Source organism: Antechinus flavipes, chromosome 3, assembly GCF_016432865.1.
Source record: "Antechinus flavipes isolate AdamAnt ecotype Samford, QLD, Australia chromosome 3, AdamAnt_v2, whole genome shotgun sequence".
Classification (NCBI taxonomy): Eukaryota; Metazoa; Chordata; class Mammalia; order Dasyuromorphia; family Dasyuridae; genus Antechinus; species Antechinus flavipes.
In genome coordinates, this window is record NC_067400.1 from 14,065,986 (window position 1) to 14,087,796 (window position 21,811).

The 21,811-nt window shown below is 40.0% G+C and overlaps 1 protein-coding gene across 1 annotated transcript; it reads right to left on the reverse strand.

The window, feature by feature from the left end:
• Positions 1 to 1,066: 1,066 nt before the first annotated feature.
• STRIT1 (small transmembrane regulator of ion transport 1) lies at positions 1,067 to 7,090 on the reverse strand. The gene is made up of 3 exons (XM_051991027.1): positions 6,657 to 7,090; positions 1,258 to 1,354; positions 1,067 to 1,154 (listed from the first exon to the last, which is right to left on the reverse strand). Exons 1-2 carry the CDS (start codon positions 6,667 to 6,669, stop codon positions 1,263 to 1,265), a joined length of 105 nt encoding a protein of 34 aa, XP_051846987.1. The 5' UTR covers positions 6,670 to 7,090; the 3' UTR covers positions 1,067 to 1,154; positions 1,258 to 1,262.
• Positions 7,091 to 21,811: the final 14,721 nt, after the last annotated feature.

Genomic DNA, 21,811 nt, shown 5'->3' on the forward strand with positions numbered 1-21,811 from the left:
CCTCTAGTAATTAAGAGCACAAGAATCAGAAGGAATGTGAAAATTATTGCTTGAACTAAGGCAAAGGGAAGCCGCCTAAACAGGGTTTTGGTGGAAATTGAGTTTGGTTTTTTGGAAATTGAGAACAAGGATGTAGAAGTCTTGGAGAACCAGCAAAGATGGCAGAATAATGGCAGACTGAGAATGTAGGAAGAAGTTCAGAGGCTAATTCAGCCTCCTAATATTACCTGGAGCCAAGGAAGCTTAAGTGATTTGCTGAGTCAAGTAGGTAGACTTGAATCCAATCCTAGTTGTAAATCAGAGTTTGAACTTAAAGAAAAGAGTTTAAGAATTAATGTCACCCAACTATACCTAGGAGTTTATTTTTCTTTCAATCTTCCTTTAATTGAAGTATCCTTTACTAAAAGTTGTGTCATTCAAACGTTTTGGTCAGTAGGTTTAAAGACTTGAGAGTAGGTGCTGTATGGAACATAGAGAACCCGCCTCAAAACCGATAAGGTCCAGATTTATTTTAAAAAGTCTTGCATGTGACAACTAATGCTTGTGTGATCCTCCCTCAATCAGAGAATTTCTCAGTGTCCCAGTTAACTTTCTAAGACTTTAACTTGTGGTTATAAGATTTTCCTCCCACAAGGAACTCCATATATACATATATATGTATTATATCTGTTATACATATATATATGAATATATTATATATCTGTTTTATATATATATATATATATATATATATATATATATATATATAACACAGAGTAATCCTATGACTATTTTTAAACAACTGTGCCTAGTTGTTTTAATAGCAATATTTTTCAAGAAAAGGTGTCAATAGAAAGATATGCTATTTTCTGTGTTTAGCACATGGTATATATGCTTTGGTATATATGATGTCATGCCAATATGATGTCAGGTTGTTCACATCCCACCCCACTCTAGGCCATTGATACAGCACTTGGTGATTGCATAGCCTAATTATCAACCTAAATATTAGGAAGAAGTAGCCTCTAGGGTGTTTAAATTTCTAAAGTGGTTAAAACCACTAGGGTGTTAAAAAAAAACTTTAAAATTGATGGCGATGGAATATTTTTAATGATTAGTCATTTCCATTTCTCTTCTTGGGTCTTCTAAGAGAGGTCAGTCTGATATCTTCTTTCCTGCATGATAGAAGCTTGGATCAGTAAAAATGGAAAAGGTGATTTTTTTTACATTAGATGTTTATTTGGTATAAAAATGTATATTCAGCTCAAAACCACCTACTTCTGTCAAGAGAAGATCACATAAATCATTATGACACAGCCCACAATCCAGCCAATCAGGAGAAGAAGAGGGATGAGTAAGTTTGAAGCTGTGGATTCTATTTAACAAACAGACAAAAAGCAGAAGATATTGATTCAGATAGAATTATGTGAAGTCATTCTTAAGATGGAATCAAGAAAAACAAATATGAATTTTCACATTAAGAAAAAAAATAGAAGTAGGTGTCAGATATAATGTTATTTATGGAACTGGTTATACACAATGCATATTGTATGTCATGTGGGGCATATGTACCAGTATATATGCATGTGTGTATGTATTATCCCATATACTTTATGGAGTAGTGAATATAGCACTTGGTCTGGAGTCAGGAAGATGTACTTTCTTTCTTTCTTTTTTTAATTTTTGCAGAGGCAGTTAGAGTTAAGTGACTTGCCCAGGGTCACACAGATAAAGAAAATGTACTTTCAAATCCTTATTCTGTCACTTACTATTTGGGCAAGTGAGTTCATCTCTCTGAGACCCAGTTTTCCAATCTGTTTGCCACCTAGGAGAGGCATATGACATAATATAGTCAAAGTCATTTACAATTTTTTTTTAGTCCATGTAAAGATTGGTTATTTGATTGATCAATAAGCATTTATTAAACACTTACTGTATGCCAGGCATTATACTGGATGCTGGGGATACAAAGATAGGAGGAAAACAGTCCCTGTCCCCAATGAGTTAACAATCTAACGGGACAGGTAAGCACATACAAAATAAAAAGAAGCAACAAATGTAAAGAAAGTCCAGATAACTAGGGAAGGAGAAAATGAGGTCGGAGAAAGCACAAAAATTTTATGAAGGAAAAGAAGGATTCTGGAGGGCAATGGGGAAAGGAAGAAGAAGAAAGGAGGCAAAAGTGTATTACAGAAACGGAGGATAGCTAATCTATAATACAAAGGAGTGCTATGTGAGAGGAAAAGAGAGGTCAGTTTGGCTAAATTGAGGAGCAGGGGAAGGACAGTAACCCTGTTGTGTTGTGACCAGGACATTAGAGAGGTGATTCCATGACATGCAGGTGAATTGGATTTAAGTGAGGGAGGGCTGGGCAAAGACCTCCAGAGCCATCGGGGTCCAGTGGCCAGATATGGATCAGGATGGCTGGAGATGGCCCTGGATGCAATGCGTGATCTTCGCCTTTTTAAACTAAGGTCTAAAATAGGTCTCAGTTTGACTGAGGCAACCTCCAACTAGTGATTAAGGCTGGGTAGTGATTATAGCAAAGAATCTCCTGTTTCACGTGGTCCAAAAAATCCTAAATTAATAAATGTGAATGAATGAATCTGGAAGGGGAAGACCCTCACAATTTCTCCTCTTATGCACCTCTGAGCCCTCCCAAGATATTTTGTGGTTTATTGGCTGGATTTCGTAAGGACCAGATCTTAAACCAAAACCAATCTGATTCTTATTGATTGGCCACGAATAGGTCCCAGACCAAGCCCCATCTGGTCACTGTTTGGGTCCTGATTGGCTCAGATTGAAGGAAGTACCACAGAATGAGGCTGGAGAGATAAGGTGAGGCTTCCAGATATAGAAGGATTTTTTCATTCATTCTCTAGTTAATAGACAATGACTAACATGGTTGAATAGGGCAGTCAAATGCCCAATTTTGTATTTAAGAAAAACAACTTTGGCAACAAAATAAACTCTGGATTGGACAAAACTCATTCTTAAATGCATAAAGCCACACCAGTAGGAATATCTCATATAAAATCTATGAAAGAGTTAGAAATGACTATTGATAGCCTAAAAAACTACAATATAGGCATTGCGTGCCATTAAGAAATAGTCTTCTGCTTAGTAGCTTTCCCTAACCCATGCTTGTCAAATGAAATTTATGGTGCAACATGGCTCATTCTCAAGGACAGAAATCGGAGTCTGAGAGTTTATAGGACTTGGCACTGGCCTGCTCTCATAAACAGTACTTTACAATAGCACACACCGGTGTGCTTGAGGTCTGGTTCTGACCCTATCTTGAGGAGTATGTCTGATTATTCACAAACTGGAGAATGTCCAGAGGGTAGCAGGGCGAATAATTCAGGACTCTGAGTTCATCAAGTGAAGGAACTGAAACTTTTTAGAGTGAAAAGACTTGGCAGAGGGGAATGATAACTTTATTTAAGGTTTTAGATGGAGTCTCCATCTAAACCTTGCCCCCAAGGACAGAACTAGGAACAACAGGTGCAAAGAGGTAAATTGAAGTTTGATGGAAGGAAAAATTCTCAAAAAAATCAGAGTTCTGCAAAAGTGGAATGGGTGACCTATGTCAGGACGTTCATAGCTTCAAGGGGCTGGGCTGGAATCACTGGGTATGGTACAATAGGGATACCTCTCATGTCTAGTGCTGAGGTCCCTTCTAATTTTCAAACTAAATGATTCTTTAGGCAGGAATTTAGAGCTGGAAGGGACCATGGAGCTCATCCAACACTTCATTTTGGAATAGGGATTGGATAACTTGCTACACTATAACTAAGGTCAGGCATTTGTCCCTTGGGATTTCAGGGAAGGGGCCAAAAATCAAACCCAGAACCTCTACTTCCCAACTTAGCAAATGTTCCACTGTACCGTACCATGGGTTACTCCTCATTGAGGAACATAAAGCAGAGGCCAGAGATGACAACGGCAGATACGTTGCGAAGGACATGGCTTTAGTTTATGGGTTAGATGGTCTCATTAGTCTTGGTATCCCCATTATCTAGCCCAGAGTCCTGGACCAAGCTGGCACTTAGTCAACGCTTTTAGATTGATCGATTTATTGGACTCATTGGACACTAGAGTGTCTTCCAACTGATAAATTCTATGAGATCCTGACACTTAGGCAGGCAGAACTAATTCTTTTGATTCCTCCTCCTATCTCCATATTAGCTTTTCTCTGTAAAGTTTTCCCTTTATATACTTCTATTTCAGTCCCTAAACTACTACACAGAACACAGCAGAACACAAAACAACAGTCATATGAAATTACATAGAAATGGCCCTAGGAGAATTTAATATTATTAATACTCTGGTTTTGATGACTTGGATCTGTCATTAATTGAAAAGTGCAACTCGATTTCATGCCATCAGCCAAGAAAGAAAGGATAGATATTTTTAACACGCACAGTCCTGAGATAATGTGCGGCACTCATACAATATGCATTTTGGAAAATTCTATTAATGTAAAAGCTCTGGTGGGGAAAGTCAGTTTTTGAATGTGAAGACATCATTTTCAAAGGAATATTTCCTAAATAGAACAGAATACTTGTGAGCCTTATTTTTAAAAATTGGATTCCCTCCCAACAATTTTGACAATTTCAAACAGATCCCATTGTTTCTCATGGGAAGAAAACCACCCCCTCTCCATTTCTGTCTCACAGTGTGACCTTGGATAAGGTATTTATTTAACATTTCTGAAGAAAATAATAACTTTTCCCTATCTGCCACATATTTTTGTAAGGATATGCTGAATAATAATTTTATATATACACACATTTATATGTACTTTATGGTTATTTGTGATCAAATTAGGTAGCCATTGCAGGTCAAACATTTCTTTAAAAAAAGATTTATCAAATGATGGTCCATGTAACAGTATTTTGCAAAGTTTTCAGTTCTTACATTTCTAGATTTAGAGCTGGTATGTACTTCAGAGATCATTGGGTAAAAGCTTCCCTTCTGTGCTTTCCCTGTTTTACAATGAAGAAGCCAAAGTCTAAAAATTTTAAGTGGCCTACTGTCCAATTTATAACCTAAATTTTGGTAGCTGGATACCAAGGAGATTTTTTTTTTAATGTGAAAAATAAAATATTTTGAGTTTTCATTTAGGATATATGTACAAATACATGTGTAATACATTTGTCTCATATTATTTTGTAAAAAATTCAAACCAATGTATAGATAGAGATCTCTATGTCCCTTAGCATGAGCCTTGGACTGTTTGGGGGAGGAATGCTGAGATCACAACATGGCCACGCTGAAAATAAATGCATTCACACGATAGATTCTGCCTTTGGAAACTGCATTCATTCCCTAACTGAGAAAAATGGCCATTTAGACTTTCAAACATAAACAATTTCAGCATGCATCTATCTACTTATTGAATTTGTCATGGAGGTAATAGAAGCAATTCCTGCAATGGGCAGGAGGCTAAAGTGAGCTTTTAATAATGAGAATATATGACTTGATGGACTCTGATCACAGCACAGAGATTTCATTTGTTCACTTATGTATATACGTATTTGTTCGTTTTTTCATTTATTAATTTACTTATGTACTCATTTTTTGTTTCTTTATGGTTTTTCTTAGGCCCATGTTTTAAGGAGCTGTGGGTGAATACTTTTCCTCTGCTAATGTAAAACAGAATCTTCCTTGCAACTGATAGCTTGGAGCCTTTCTGGGGCTCCAAGGGGACAAATGACCCAGAATCTGGCTCTAAGATCAGTTCTCCATGCAATATTCTAAAAGTTCCCTAAGTGAAATGATCCTATATATTGAATTTACATTAAGATCATAGGATTCAGAGTGGGAAAGGACTGTGAAGAGTTTTGAGTCCAGAGGTTCTTAACCTGGGTTCCACAGATGACTCCCACTTCCATTGCTCCTTCTGCCTATGGATCCATTTCAAAGGGTCTGTGATCTTAGATGGGAAAAACACATTTTTTCCCACTAATTTTTAGGAGAACTTTAGCAGTCCCTTCAATTATGAATGTAGGCAACAAAATACATTTCTGAGAAAGTTTCATTAGCCTGCCAAAGGGTTCCATGATAAAGAGATATTAAGAACACTAAATCAGTCCTTGGAGTCAGAGAACCCAAGCTTAAATCCCACGTCCAACGCTTACTACATGTGTTATCTTAAGAGAGTCGGTGGGCCTCAGTTTCCTTATCTGTAAAAATGAGAAACTTGAATCACCCCTAAGGCACCTTCTAGCACCAGAATAATGAGCTGTGATAGGAGAAGGAGAGCATGACTTCCTATAAGTGCACCCAGATTAAGTTCCAGAGTGGAGATCTGAATCGGGGCTCTTTAAATCCAAATCCATCCTTTTTTCCACAGCACCACTCATCCCCATAAGTGAGCCAAATGACCTCATTCACTATTTGATTGTTTACATCAAGGGGAAAAAATTTTTTGGTGTCTTTTTCAAAATGATTTCTATAGTTCAATTGGGTGACCAAAAACAGCTTTTCCAGACAGACCAACGTATATTACCAAGGCTTTTCTGACAATGATGTTCCATTCCCCAATATATCTCCGGAGCAGCAAGCATTATAAAATATGACCCAGTTAGCAGAATAATCTCTGTTCTTACCGCCAAGAAGGCCCTACAGACTATATACATCTCTGCTCCTAATAAGACACCTTGAAAGCTTACCTTTTTCAGCCATTCTCCTGGGTGCCAAACGGGTTTGTACGAGGCGAGGTCTGACTGCTTGCTTATTGTCACCCAGACCTGCCTAGAGTTTTAAATAGAGGGGTATCTGGAATGTGTGACAGCCGCCTCCCTCACCCTTTGCCAGTCTTCTCCTGACTGATGTCAGGGATCAGGAAGGACAAAATTTCCAACCCTGCGCTAGGGAGCGAGACCAGAGGCTCCTGGGGCTCGAAGACCGAAACAAAGGAATCAGACTGGGTGAACCTCATCCAGGAGACTGGAGGCTTTTTACTTTGTGTGGGAAGAGACTGAGCTACTTTCCATTTTTTCCAAACTGGGAGATCACATAGGAGTGGGAGATGGGGGCCAAAAGGAAGCCATGAAGGTCATAACCAGAGAATAAAGCTCTGAGACAGACCCGGATTTGCTGGTTTAAGGACTACTCTTCTCTGTAGCCCATTTGCTTTAAAAAAAAAATTCTGTGGGAGATGGTATGGTACGTCTGAACAATACAGGGTGAAGAAGTGACGAGAGGAACTTATTTATAGCCTGAAGCTTATCCAAATGACTCTAGGAAACCTCTACTGCCTTTCCAAGAGTTAATAATAACAGCTCTTGTTTATCTAGAACTTGAAAATCTGCAAAATGCTTTCTACACATTATCACATTTGATTGCTTATTATGTTTCTTGATTTTTTAAAAGAATAAATCATCCTTGCAATATAAAAATTAGTGAAATTCATTCATAGCTGAAAACAGTCAAAAAAATAATAACTTGCAGAGAGGCCATATTTTGGTTTGGTTATTTTAGGGGCTCAAATCTGGGAGATTATCCAGTAACTCCCAGCATGGAAATTCCCTCCAAGGATGCATGTCAGCAACCCATCAGCAGTTCATTGTCTTAAGGAGGCCCATGATGGATGAAGGCTTAAGAGGCTTGTCCATGATTTGCAATTAATATAAATCAGAAGCTGGACTTGAAGATAGGTCTTACTGACTCTGACTGATCCACTAACCAATATTCTACGATACCTTTAATTTGTATTAGAAATGTAGAAATAATGTATATTCTGCAGTTAAAGCATCAATTCTTTCGTGTGTAGCTTATGAGACGTGCTCAATCTGGAGGTTTGCCTTGTTAAACTGCCTTTTTTCCTCTTTCTTTTAAATTTTTGTTACAAGGGAAGGCTCAGCGGGAGGGAAGAATATCGTCAGAAATTGCCTCTATATATTTACATTGTTTGGAGCAATGATTTCCTGCATAGAGAACTTCCAGAGTAGGGAATTTTCCAATACAAGTCAAGTCATTCTCTTGATTGTTGTAGAAAGTTTTCTAGAAAGTTGAGAGGTTAGGCAACTTATTCAAGGTCACAGGCCAGTATGTGTCAGGGCAAATCTTGAATTCATGTTTTCCTTGTTTCAAGACCTCCTCTCTATCTCCTAAGCCAAGCTTTCCATCCCCAGAGAAAGAACAGATTGTGTCGAATACAGACTAATTCTCTCTATAACCATGAAGCTCTCCTCAACCTGTTTTCTTCCAACTTTCTCAGTCTCATGTATTATTGTCACTTAGTTGTTTGTTCAGTTGTATCTGACTCTTTGTGACCCCATTTAGGGTTTTCTTGGTAGAGATACTGGAGTTTCTTACCATTTCCTTGTCCAGCTCATTTTACAGATGAGGAAACTGAGGCAAAAGAGTTAAATAGCTTGCTGGTCATTTAACGCAGCTAGTAAGAGTCTGAGGCCAGATTTGAATTCAGGAAGATGGGTCTTTCTGATTACAAGCCTGGCACTCTGCTCACTTTATATTATATATATTTACATCCCTCCAAATGCTCCATCATTCAGCCATATTGTCACCCTTGCTGGTTCCCTCACCCACAATGCTCAGCCGTCCACCCCCATGCCTCTGTACTGGGATTTTGGAATTCCTGGTTTCCCTTCAAATTCAGTTCATACATCACCTTGTATCTGAAGCCTTCTTGATTCCCCCTGCTAGGTAACCTTGTATTCGTTTGGGCTATAATTTAACGATATTTATATGTCTACACATTGGCTTCCCCATTAGAATATAAACTTTTTGCAAAACACTTTTTGAGAAGAGACAGGTAAAAGGAAAGAGAATAGAATAAATCGTGGGGGGAGGGATACAGCTAGCAATAGTAATTATGGAAAGAATTTTAAAGTAAGTTTCTTTGATGAAGACCTCATTTCTCAAATGTATAGAGAACTGAGTCATTTATAATATATATAATACAATATAACAATACAATATAATGATATGATATAACATAATGCACTTATAATAAAATACAATATAATAAATGTTTATTATATTGTATGTTTATACATAATGTACTTATAATAAATAATATGTAATATGTAAAAATAAGATATGATATGATATAATAAATTTATAATTAAAAGAGCCATTCTTCGATTGATAAATGATCCAAATATATGAACTATGACCAAAAGGCTATAAAATTATTCATATCCTTTGACCTAAAAATATCACTATCAGTATGAATTCCAAAAGAGATTAAAAACAAAAGAGAGGAAAAGAATCTATATGAACAAAAATATTTATAGCAGCTTTTTTCCTCAGGACAAAGAACTGGAAATTAAGGGAATGCCTATCAATTAGGGAGTAAATTTATGGTGTGTGACTATGATGGAATATTATTTTTCTATAAGAAATAATGAGCAGAATGCTATCAGAAAAACCTGGAAAGTTTTCCATGAACTTGTTCAAAGTAAAATGTGCTGTGTAGAGAGTAATAACAAAGTTATGAGATAATCAGCTGTGAATGACTGTTATTCTGAGCAATACAATAATCTAAGATATTTTGAAGGACTTACGATGAAAAATGCTTTCCATAGCTACAGAAGGAATTGTGTCTGAATCCAGATTGAAGCAGACTTTTTTTTGGAGGGAGGAGCTACATTTTCTTTTGCAACATCACTTTTATGAAAATATTTTACATAATTTCACCTGTATTTTCTCAATAGAGGAGACTGGGGAGGAAGATGAGAATCTAGAGCTCCAACTTTTAAAAACAAATGTAAAAAATGTTTTACATGTAACTGGGTAAAATCAAAAATATTAAAACATATAAAAAATATAAGCTTCTTGAGACCAAGGATTATTTACTTTTGTCTCTGTATTTCTGATCCTTAGCACAGTGTCTGCTATATAGTAAACACTCACTAAAATGTTGATTGGTTGATAAAAGTAAGTCATTGATGATTTCTAATCAATTTTATCGTGAAATTGTTTAAATGTTGGCCTGCTGTGTATTTAAATTCTGAGCCCCAAAATAGATAGGACACCACTGACAAAAGGTCTGGGTACTTCCAAAACAGAGTCTCTGCTTTCAACAGTGATCCCCCCTGATGCTGCCACCCAAGCTACAAGGAGGCAAAACCATCTTACTGCATGACTCTGACTAAGTCACTGGGATTCTTGAACTTTTTGGCTTCCTGTAAAATGGTTCAGAATGTTTATTTTTGCAATCATCATAGAGCTGATGAAAATAAAGTGCTTTGTAAATCCCAAAGTGTTATTATTAAGGAGAAGAATCTTAGGATTTAAACTATTTACATTCTATACTGGTAGAGCGTGCTGCCATTGGCAGAGCATTTTCACAGGCATCATGGTGGGGGCAACACAGTACGGTAGAAATATCTTTGCAATCTGACTCTGCCTTTTACTGACCTTATGATGTTAGACAAATCACTTAATGTTCTAATCTCATTTCTCTTGTCTGTGAAATGAAAAGGTTGTATTTATTGAACTCGTTGTCTCTCCCAGCTTTAAATCTGAGCAATGAAATCCAATTTAGGAAAAAAAGTATTTCGGAGGGATTTACAGGTATCATAGGATCTGTTTGTTTTTTTGTTGTTGTTTTTTTTTTAACCTGGCTTGCCAAGAAATCTGGTTTCTCTTTTTCAGTAATTTTCCAACCGAATTGGAAGATAAGTTTAGAGAAGAAGTTTTTAAGTTCTTCTGATGCTTAAAAAAAGACTCTTACGTTGGAGCTGTCAGTCCAAGAGAAGCCCAGGGTCATAAATTTGGTACATAGATATGGAGCTCCATATCTCATTGTGGTTTCAGTCTGAGCTCATTGTGGACTAATCTGAAGCTCCTTGGTGTCCCAAGCAACCACTCTCCATGGTCCATATATGTACCCTCAGTTTGCCCTTTTTCTCTGCTACCAAACTCTTTCTTTTTCTCTTCTTCTCATTTCAGCCCTCCTTTTTTTCCTTCTTGCCTACTTCACTTCCCTTCTATAACATGCTAGCTCCCTCTTGCTTTTCCCCCACTGTCTTGCTCCCCAACCCTTCAATCTCCAACCCATCCCAAATTCACAGTTACTAACACATGCATTTACTTCTAGAACTTACATCCCATGACACCCATAAAGGGTAAAAACAAAGGAGGAGATAGTTATTCCAGCTGCATTAACTACAAAGCAACAGCTGTCCAGAAAAAACAGTCCCTTCCTTGAGTTTCTTGGTATTCTTCCATATGACCCTCATCACAATGTCACAGAGCAAACAAACCTTGTGGAAATCCTCTTTCTTCTATATAAAGTCTTTTCTGGATTCAAGCTTTCACCTTGACTTTATTTATACTTATTTATATTTATTCTCTTCTGATTTTCTTATATATTCAGATTTGCTCTCTCCAGGAGGACGTAAGCTCGTAGAAAAGAGAGATTGTGCCATTCTTTGTATCTTTATCCACAGAGCATCCCTCAGTATTTGACACTCAATAAACTCTTGCTGATCGTTTGAATGAAAAGGTCAGTATATCAGAGTAGAAAAACCAGAGGATTGAGATAGAGGCCTGGATCGTAGGATCCAGATGGCACACTTAGTTGGGCGACCTTGGGCAAAGAGTACAGTCTCTCCTCATCTTGTTCTGTTCGTCTATAAAACAAATAGGTTGGACTAATTGAGCCTTAAGTATCTTTTCTGCTCAATGATTGCCTGGTTTCTAATTTAATGACACTTGAGTGTAGGGTCGGCCTTCTCCGACATGGTCACAGGTTTGGAGAGCTAGACCTAGAAGGGACTTTAGAGATGAATCAATTCCTCTTGTTTTTTTGATAAAGAAACTTCTGAATAGAAGATTAATCAATAATAATAATAATAATTTGCATATCTTTAATGCTTTAAGGCATTCCTATGAAATAGATATCTTTTAATAAGAATTGGGTTTGTTTGTTTGTTTGTTTTATTTTATAATAACTTTTTAGTGTGAATAAGAATTGTAATGAATTAACAGAATAATTTGGAAATCCTGGCAAAGTACTCAAGAGACAACATAGCCAAGTGGCTAGAATGCCTTTCTTGGAGTCAAAAAGACTCAGGTCCGGCTCTCCCCTCTGACCCAGCATCAATAATTTGACTGTGGACATGCCCAGATTCTCCAAGCTTCAGGTGACCTCCAAGGATAGGAATTATGTTTCCTTTATATCACACACACACACACACACACACACACACACACACTCCTCTGTCCTCTGATGTCTAGATATCTGGCCCTTTCTGGATTGTCCCAGTCCATCAGATCCAAACTTCTGGATTCACTTGCCTTCCACCTGGACCAGGTCACATTTCAACCAACCTTTCTTTAGAAGCAGAATCCCTCATGCCTTGCTCCTGCCCCTACAGCCTTCCAGCCCATCCTCTATCTCAGGCTCCAATCTCCCATTCACCCGAGGCTGCCCCTTGAGAAAGTCATAAACCGTAAATGAGTTGCTCCATCACAAATTTCACCCTAATCTAATCTGATCTAGGCCTTCCACACTGCTCAGCAGGGCTTCAACCTATCTCTGTTTAAGTGCAATCATCATCAAAACCCTTCTGACCATTTCTACTGTCCACAGTTCCCATCCTCTTCCTACTCCTTCTTTTATATTTACTCTTCCTCTGGCCTTCGAATTTGTTCTGAGAATATAGGTTATCTGGCATAATTCCCCTAAATTCCTTTATGTTTTAAAATTTTCTTTCTTTTCACCTCTTCTCTTTCATGTTTCTGAAGAACAAGTCGCCGGTCTCTTTTTTCTTTGTTTCATTTGCCTTTCCAAGATATACCTAAGTTCAAATAATCAGCTTCACATGTACAGGAAAAAGGAGGGTTTGCTAGAGAGTTGTTTTTCTAAGAAAGATCTAGGAGTCTCAGTGGACTACAAGTCCAACAGTATTATACGGTAGTCAAGAAATCCAATACAGTCCTTTTTTCTCCCAAGGAGCAGATTTATTTTATTATGCCGGCTAAATCCATGAGGGTTTTTAGCAAGGAAAGGAGTTTTAGCAATTAATAAGGGGAAAGACAAGTTCCCTAGTGGAGACACCATTAAAACATGATAAATGGAGGATTATGGGACTAACCCTAAAAGGAATGAGGATCCTAATAGGTGTTAGCTATTATGACACTTAGCAAGTGGACTAACCCTGAAAAGGAATTAATCCAATACAGTTTTGGGCAGCATCAAAGGAAGTTGAGAATATAGGAATAAGGAGATAATCAGCCCCTTCTTGTTCTCTGATTTGGTCAAACCATCCAGGCGACCATGTTCAGTCTTGGATGCCATGTTTTGGGAAAGGTGCTGATAAGATAGAACATGTTTGGTTAAGGGCACCAACTCGGTAAAGGATTTGAGTTCATCCTTTAAGAAGATTGCTTAATTAAAATAGTCATGTGATTAAAGAAATAATAGACTACTTGGTACTAACCAAATAGCTTTGGATTTAAGTCTGAGGAGCTGGGTTCAAATTTTTTTGTGGCCTTTGGCAAATGATTTCTTTGACTCTGTTTCCTCATTCCATTAATCAGGGATTGGATTCAATGATCTCTAAGAACCTTTCCAACTCTATGAAATTTATTTTATTGTTTTATCATTTATTGGGTTTAAGTGACTTGCCCAGAGTCACACAGCCAGGAAGTGTTAATGTCTGGGACTGAATTTGAACTCAAGTCCTCTGACTTCAGGGCTGGTGCTCTATCCACTGCACATTTAGCTGCCCCTATGAAGTTTATTTTAGAAAAGACTTAGTGACAATCTGATGTTGCATTCAACTATATGACAGGTTTCCACAAGAGTGAGTTGACAGCTTTGATTAGCCCTAGAGGATTAGAACTCGGAACAATGGGAAGACATGACCGAGGCAAGTTAAGGTTTGATGTGTCATTAAACTTCATCACAATCCAAGCTGCCCCAAAGTGGTCCGGCCCGCTGCCTCTCTCTTCGGGAGAAGGTCAGGTGGCCGCTTGTCAGGGATGATGAAGACACAGGGGTCCTCAAACTTTTAAAATAGGGGGCCAGTTCACTGTCCCTCAGACTGTTGGAGGGCCGGACTATAGTAAAAACAAAACCTTTGTTTTGTGGGCCTTTAAATAAAGAAACTTCATAGCCCTGCGTGAGGGGGATAAAGATCCTCAGCTACTCTGCAGGCCGTAATTTGAGGACCCCTGAGAAGAGGTACGGGGTGTTCAGACATCTGTTGAACTAACTCCCCAGAAAGTCCCTTCTGATTCTGCCCCAAGATTTGCCCTTCGGGTTTTATTCTAGAATAAGTCAGAAGAGGAAACTTGCCGATCTCCCTCGTCACTATTGCTCTATTTATTCCAGAAGAGAACTTAGTAGAAGCAGATCGCTCTCAGATGTCAGTTAAAGGTTTCAGTTGTGCAAGACCCGTTAGGAGAATTCCCTCTAAGTTGGCCCAGAACAAATGCTCTATCCCAGGACAGACGGGACACTTCTGCTGCTTCGTCCTAAGTGTCTAATTATCGCCATTGTCAAGTTTTCTCTTTCCTCTCCGCGTGAATGAGTGGAACAGAGCACGGCAGATCCTTCAAAGTGAAATTATTCAATTTAACTTGATTCACTGAACATGTAGAAGGTTCCTACTGTGTAGAAAGTGTCCCACAAGCCACCTCTTCTGCCCAAAGCTCCAAAGGACAAGGAATTTTTTTCGTTGGATAAACCAGTGAAATAGAGCACGGAATATTGAACTTTGCAGATAACTTTTACATTGCAGATGGGGCCTTCTTGAAGGTAGGGAGACATTTGCTAAAGGGATAAAGGGCATCCTTAATCTGCTGAACAATCCGGTGGTCGGGGTTTTATCCAAGGAAGCCACAGTCATGGTCAGGCTCCCGTGGGACTCCTCAATTGGGCTCTGTTCCCTGGCCAAAGAGGATAATGGGTTATCTGAGGCTGCTTTAAGTTTTACCAGCCTTTTGTCACACAGTGCTGGGAGGGAGGGTTTTCTATTTTTCTGTCTTTTCTTCTCTCCCTCCAGAGATAGTCAGCACCCTGGCACAGGGCACATCCCCTTGTGCCCTTACTAGTGGGTTCCGCTTGGTCTCTGCCTTAAGTGTCTCCCTACTCCAGGCATTCTTCACACAGCGGGCAGAATGCTATTCCCACATCCGACCATGTCTCTCCCACCCTATTCCTCGCTCACTCAGCGACCACCAGCAGCAGCACTAGTGACCACCAGCAGCAGCAACAGCAACAGCAGCAGCAGTGACTACCACCAGTAGCCAGCTGGCACAGCATCCCGGGACAATGGTTACAGAGCTGGAAGGACCATTGAAAGCCAGGGAGACCAACCCCCCATTCTACAATGGAGGGGCCCACGGGCATTGATGCGGCTGACCAAAGTCAGGTAGGTACTAAAGGGCAGAAGTGAATTTGAACCCAGATCCAATCTACTTGCCCCTGTGCCCACATGCCTCATAAACCTTTTCTAGCTTCAGCTTCATGCTGTAAAATCTCAGCCGAGTGCGAGGGTTGGAGTTGGAAAAGCTGAATTCAAATCCTGATTCCGGTGCTGATTATCAACACGACACTGGACACGTCCCCAAACCTCTCCAGGGCTCAGTTTCCTCATCTGTAAAGAAGGGGGTCAGATGAGAGGAGGCTTCTTTGAATCCAAGCAAGGATCTGTAATAGGACTGAAGCAAAGGGGAAGACGCAGTCCACTGAAACGTTTTAACAATCTGCACTTTGGCCATTACGCTGCAATTTAGTTCAGAGAGTATTCTCTCTACCAGTGGAGCCAAGAAGAAGACTGCCACCATACTGGGGGCCTCCTGCATCAGACGCAGGGAGAACATGGAGTTCCAAAGGATGTCAGTAATAGATGGGCCTTTATCTGTTTGGTGGAGGGAACAGCCACATTAAAGAGATTCAGCGAAGAAATGAGACAAAAGGAGACAGAGACAGAGACTGAGAGAAAGAGAGAGAGAGAGAGAAACACACAGAGAGACAGAGATAAAGAGAAGGGACAGGGAGAGAGAGAGGAAGCTGGAAAGATAGACAGCAGATGGATGGATAGATAGATGTAGAGAAAGAGAGAAAGGAAGAGGAGAGAGACAGAGAGACAAAGAGCCTGAGAGAAAGAGACAGAGACACTGAGAAAAACACAGAGATAAAAAGGAGGGGAAAGGGGAGAAAGAGAGAGGAAAGAGAGAGAAAGCTGGAAAGATAGATAGATGGTTAGATGGAGAGAAAAAAGAGAGAGGAGAAAGAGAAAAGAGAGAAGGGGAAAGAGAGAGAACAGAGAGGGGGGAGATGGAGAGAAGAGGGAGAGAGAGAGAGAGAGAAAGAGAGAGAGAGAGAAAGAGAGAGAGAGAGGGAGAGAGCCATGCCCAACTACACAACAAAAAATGCCATTACCATTCTGAAAATAGCATCATTTTCCAGGATTTCACAAAATAAAATCATTATTCTTTTCTGCCTTTAAGAAATGTGTGTGATACATCTTGTTCCTTCTATAGGACAAGAGGCCAAAAATGATTTATTTTTTTTTAGAAGAGTGTTGCTCTCAGATGCCGGTACATACAGAAGGATTGGTCAAATGGATGTCCTATTGAGTCTTGAGCTCCCTCTGGGGAGAATAATGAAGTTCAGAGAAGAGAAGGACTTTCAGCTCTCAGTTATCTTGGCTTTCTCTTCCCTAAAAGATAGCCCGTGCAATTCTCACTTAGATAAAGAGGCCTGCCACCTTCAGGGATTTATTCCATCTGTTATTAAACCCTAAGCTTAATCCATCCACTTGGCATATCGGGCCCAGACAGCCATTATCTTTAATGAGATATCACATCACCTCACGGGAGGGGAAAGTGCTAGATTCCTTCTCTTGCTGCTGGGAAGCTGGGATCAGGGGAAATCACACTGGATCCCACTGCCCAGGTGAGGGTGTCCATGTCCTCAGCAACCCCAGAGGTTTTGACTTATGATAGAATGGGTTGACTGTTAGACTCCCTGGGAAATAATAGCTTACTCACTGGAACAGTCATGTTCCATTTTTTTAAAATTGTTTTTCCTCTGGTTTTACATGTACGTTCTTTTTTTTTTTTTTTAACACATATGTTGAGAGAGAGAAAAATCAAAACAAAAGAGAAAACCATGAGAGAAAAAACAGAAACAGAAGGAAAAAAAAAAAAAAGGAACACGGCACGTGTTGATTTATATCCAGTCTCTAGAGTTCTCCTCTGGATACAGATGATGTTTTCCATCCAAAGTTTATCGGGATTGCCTGGGACCTTGTGAACCAAATTAGTAATTCTGTTAGCACTTTACCAGCAATAATTGACTTTTGGCTTTGAAAATCATTTGTTAAGTGAATGCTATGTGCTGGTACCATTCTATGTCAGGTACTGTGCTAGGGGCTGGGAATACAAACACAGAAAAGAAATGATCTTCCTTCTCGTGGCAATCATGCTACTGGAGTAAATTCAGGGGTATTTCTAAACATTGTCAATATTCAGAAACTTTTTAGGTAACTTTAAAAAAATTAAAAACACAGTACCTGACATAAAATATATACATACACACACATAGACACACATACATACACAACCACACATATACACAAACACACAAACATACATATATATACAATCACACACACACACACACACACACACTCACACACACACACTCACTCTCTCTCTCTCTCTCTCCCCCCCTCCGGGTATACAGCAGGAGCCAACTCAGGAACTCAAAGCACTTTCTCAAGTCTTGGAAGCAGCCTTGAAGACCGCATCCCAGCTGATTTCCCATTCTCTCTCCAGCATTGGCAGACATCCTGACAGACTAGCTGATTTCTCTGTCCCAGGTTCTTTCTGTGCCATGACCTCTATAGAGACATTTGCTTGTGCTCCTTTTTATTGGGGGGAGGGGGGCAATCTGGCTACATTGATAAATCAGCTCAAGCTTCCTGCCATCAAAGCTAGGAATCTCCCACTAATCACCACCATGCAGAGCTTGGCCACTTACCATGCCGAGCTGAGCTCTGCCTGAATTTCCCTTTCTCCTTCTTTTTCCTTTCCCCCCATCTTTCCCTCCATCTTAAGGGTCCATGTTACCCCTGTACTCGTGCCCCTTCCATCCCTCCCCAATTGGCAGATCTAAAATACCATCATCCCTTTGGATAATCAGTCAAGAATCATTTATTAAGCGCCTAGCTTCCTTTATCTGATCACGTTTCCTCCATCATTGGAACAGATTCGGAATGGAGTCTCAATCTCTTACAGGAACCTTACACGTCTCACTTTATATATGAGAACACTCAGGGTCAGGAACGTTAAACTTTTCCAAGATCACACAGCTAGTTCCGGAGACAGGATTTGAACTCTGATCTTCCCAAGGGAAGCCTACACTCCATATAGTAAAGGGCTACTAGATAGTACAGTGGTTAGAGCATGGGACTGTCAAAAGTACATGATTTCAAATGCTACCTCAGACAATTAACCAATTGTGTGACTTTAAGCTAGTTCTTCACCTCTGCTTTGCCTGTTTCCTCATCTGTACCGGGAGGATAACTCGTACTGTTTCCCAGGGTTGTTTGGGGATCCAATTCGATAACACACAAGGTGCTCTGGAAATCTTAGAGCACCATGTAAAGGCAAACTCTTAGGCTTAATGTTCTCATGCTATTTGATCTCCAAGCAGAATTTTCCAATCTGGTATATCAGTGAATACTTACAATATGGAGCATGTTTTCTTTAATTTTACATAATTACCAGAATATTCTTCACAACAGAGACTTTTTACCTTTCTTTGTCTACCCAGCATAATGTCTGGCACATAGTAGGTGCTTAATAAATTCTTGCTAACTAATGATGAACATCACACATTCCATACATACATGTATGTACGCATAGTGGGACATATTATGAATTTGTGTGTGTGTTGGACACACACCCGGAATCAGAGTCTCAGCAATGGAAGGGACCATAAATGAAAATCTCCTCTACAACAATCCCTCAAAATCATCGTTCAGCTAATGCACAAAGGCTCTACTGAGTGGTCACTCACTCCATTTCCTGGGACAGCCGCCATTGCTTTTCTGGGTACCACTAATTGTTGGAAAGCTTTCCCGACATCTGCCTCTCTGTATTCTCCTCCAGTTGCTCCTGATTTTATTTTCTGGGGCCCAGGATTGAATCCTCTTCCATATGCAGTCTTTCCAATGCTTGAAGACCCCCATCCTTATTCTGAAAAGACAGGACTCAGGTTAGTCAGAGGGTAGCCCAGAAATTCAAGAGAAACTTTCCGACAGCTGTTCCCTTGACACAAGATGCTCCTGCCTGTCTCCTAGAATACCTGCCCTACTTGTATCAGAGAATCCTGGGGAAGACAAAGCGAAATCACGGATGCGAAGGTATTTTAAAAAGGAAACAATGTGACAGAAATTTAAAGCAGCATTTTGATGAGAAATCATCTGGAAATCACCCTTGGAAGCAAAGGTTTGTGTCCCAGCTCTGCCATTTGTTAACCACGGGATGAAGGGTCGAGTCATCTAAAATCTCTCTTAGTTTGTCTATAAAATGGGGATAATATAGGTTCTATCTATCTCAAGGGATCATTGAGAGAAAACTCCTTTAAAATTACACAGCGACACTATATAACTATGGCTCTATAACTAGCAAAAACATTGTTGCTTTAACTCTCATCAAATGAGCCAATGGACAATTCTTGGATAATCTCCAAGTTAAGTTTTATTTTCCTCACTCTGAATATTGTTATTTTATGTTATCTCCTTTCCCATCAGAATAACTAAGAGTTAGTGGTCTAACTTCCTTATATTGGAACAAACTCATGGTAACATGGGCTTTGGCTCAGGTTGTGTACTTAGGAAGGGATGTGTATACAATCTTGGGCCCTCCTTGTGGTCTTCAGAGTCGACATTAACACAATATCATCCTCCCTTCCCGGTCCACGATGCTCATAATCCCCTCAGCAAAACTCTTTCCCAAGACCTACCTTTCCCCAGTCCCCACTAGAGCACAGATCAGACTATCTGGGTGCCAGGAAACTCATTTTCCAGCACAGATGAATGCACAATTATATCATCCATTTTCTTTGCCATTCCTGTCCCCCCAAAACCACTCAAATGCCTGTGCCCGGATGTAGAGTTCGTAGTTATTACTGACAGTGAGGGACATAGATAGCCCCAGACGGAAGCAACAGGGATCTCTCACCATCCTTTTCCAGGTCACGCAGCAAAGTCCTGCTACAAGGCAATTGAAAGTAAAGCAGTAAGGAAACAAGACGCGATCTTTGGTTTCTGATTCCCTTGGGTCACCCCTGATCTGGCAGCATTTGTTACCCATTTTTCTACTCAGCAAATTGCTTTCCATAAAGTGCATTTTCAGCCTTGGCCTTTGTCCTCCAAGGTTTAAATATAGACAGACACGGGGAGAAAACAGTGCTGGCTCGGTGTTTCTTAATGAAGTTGCACGTGGCCTCCTCAGAGCCTTACGACCTTGGCTGTGTCTGCCCAAGGGAGAACCAAGGATATTCCTACTAAAGGCTCGTGTCAGTTAGAGAAGCAGAACATATGACTCCCTCTGCTTTAAAGAGATGACTTTTCAAAGCCATCACTGGGTCACGGATAACAAGATGCACTTGGAATCAAGAACATGTTCTCGCTTTTAACCTTTGCTGGCATGTGACCAGGGGCACACACATGTGGGGCCATCTGGAGCCACCATTTTCTTTTCTGTAAAATGGGGATGATTATTGCCGTAGCATCTGCCTGGGAGCATTGTTGGGAGGCCATGGTGTGATAATGCATGAAAGGTACTATCTAAATATTAATTAAAATTAAGCCTTTCCTAATTCCCTTTAATGTTGAGATTAGCTCAACTTTGTCTTGTTGGTAGCTTATCCATACATAACCCTTCTCACATTATTTATATCCTTCTTCTCCTTCTAAATAAAAACTGGCTTTTGCCTTTCTTTATTATGTCTAGTACTTAGCACATCGCCTGATATACAATAGGTGCTTAATACATGCTTGCTGAATTGGCTCGGCCAGGTACAACCCATTCCTTGTCTCCAGAGAGAACAGTCCAGATTATTGTTTTCTGCTCTGTTGAGTCTCTATGGCAAACAACTCAAAGTGAGAACATAGCTCAGTGCCCCGTAACGATCAATCCAACAAGAATTTATTAAGCTTTTTATTATTCACGATCTCCCTACTTTCTAGTCTCTCCCCACTCCAGTCCATCCTTACAAAGCAGTCCAAATAGGTTTCCTAAAGTCCAGGTCTTTCTCTGTCTCTCTGTCTTTCTGTCTTTGTCTCTCTGTCTCTCTGTTTCTCTGTCTGTCTCTATCTCTTACCCTCTCTCTGTCTCTCTCCTTAACTCCTTTGCTCCCTGTCTCTGTCTCTTTCCAAGTGTCTCCATCTCTGTCTCTCTCTGTGTCTCTCTCTGTCTGTCTGTCTCTGTCTCTCTGTCTCTCTCTTACACACACACACACACACACACACACACACACACACACACACACACACACACAAAGACACCCCTCACTCAATAAACTGCAGTGTCTCCCTATTACCTTCAGAAGAAATCCTGTTTCGGCTTTCAGAGCTTTCACAACCTGGCACTTTCTACCTTTCCAGTCTTCTTACACTTCACTCCACTCATATTCAGCCACACTCAGCCTATATTGGTCTATGTGCTGTCCCTCAAACATGACTTTCCACTTCCAATCTCCACACCTTTGCACTATCAAGTCACTCATTGCCAGAAAATTTTGTCCTCCCACCTTCATCTCACAGTTTGCTCTCAGCTCACATCCAATTTTCTATCTCCCCTCAGCCATCCCTGCAGCAGCCGG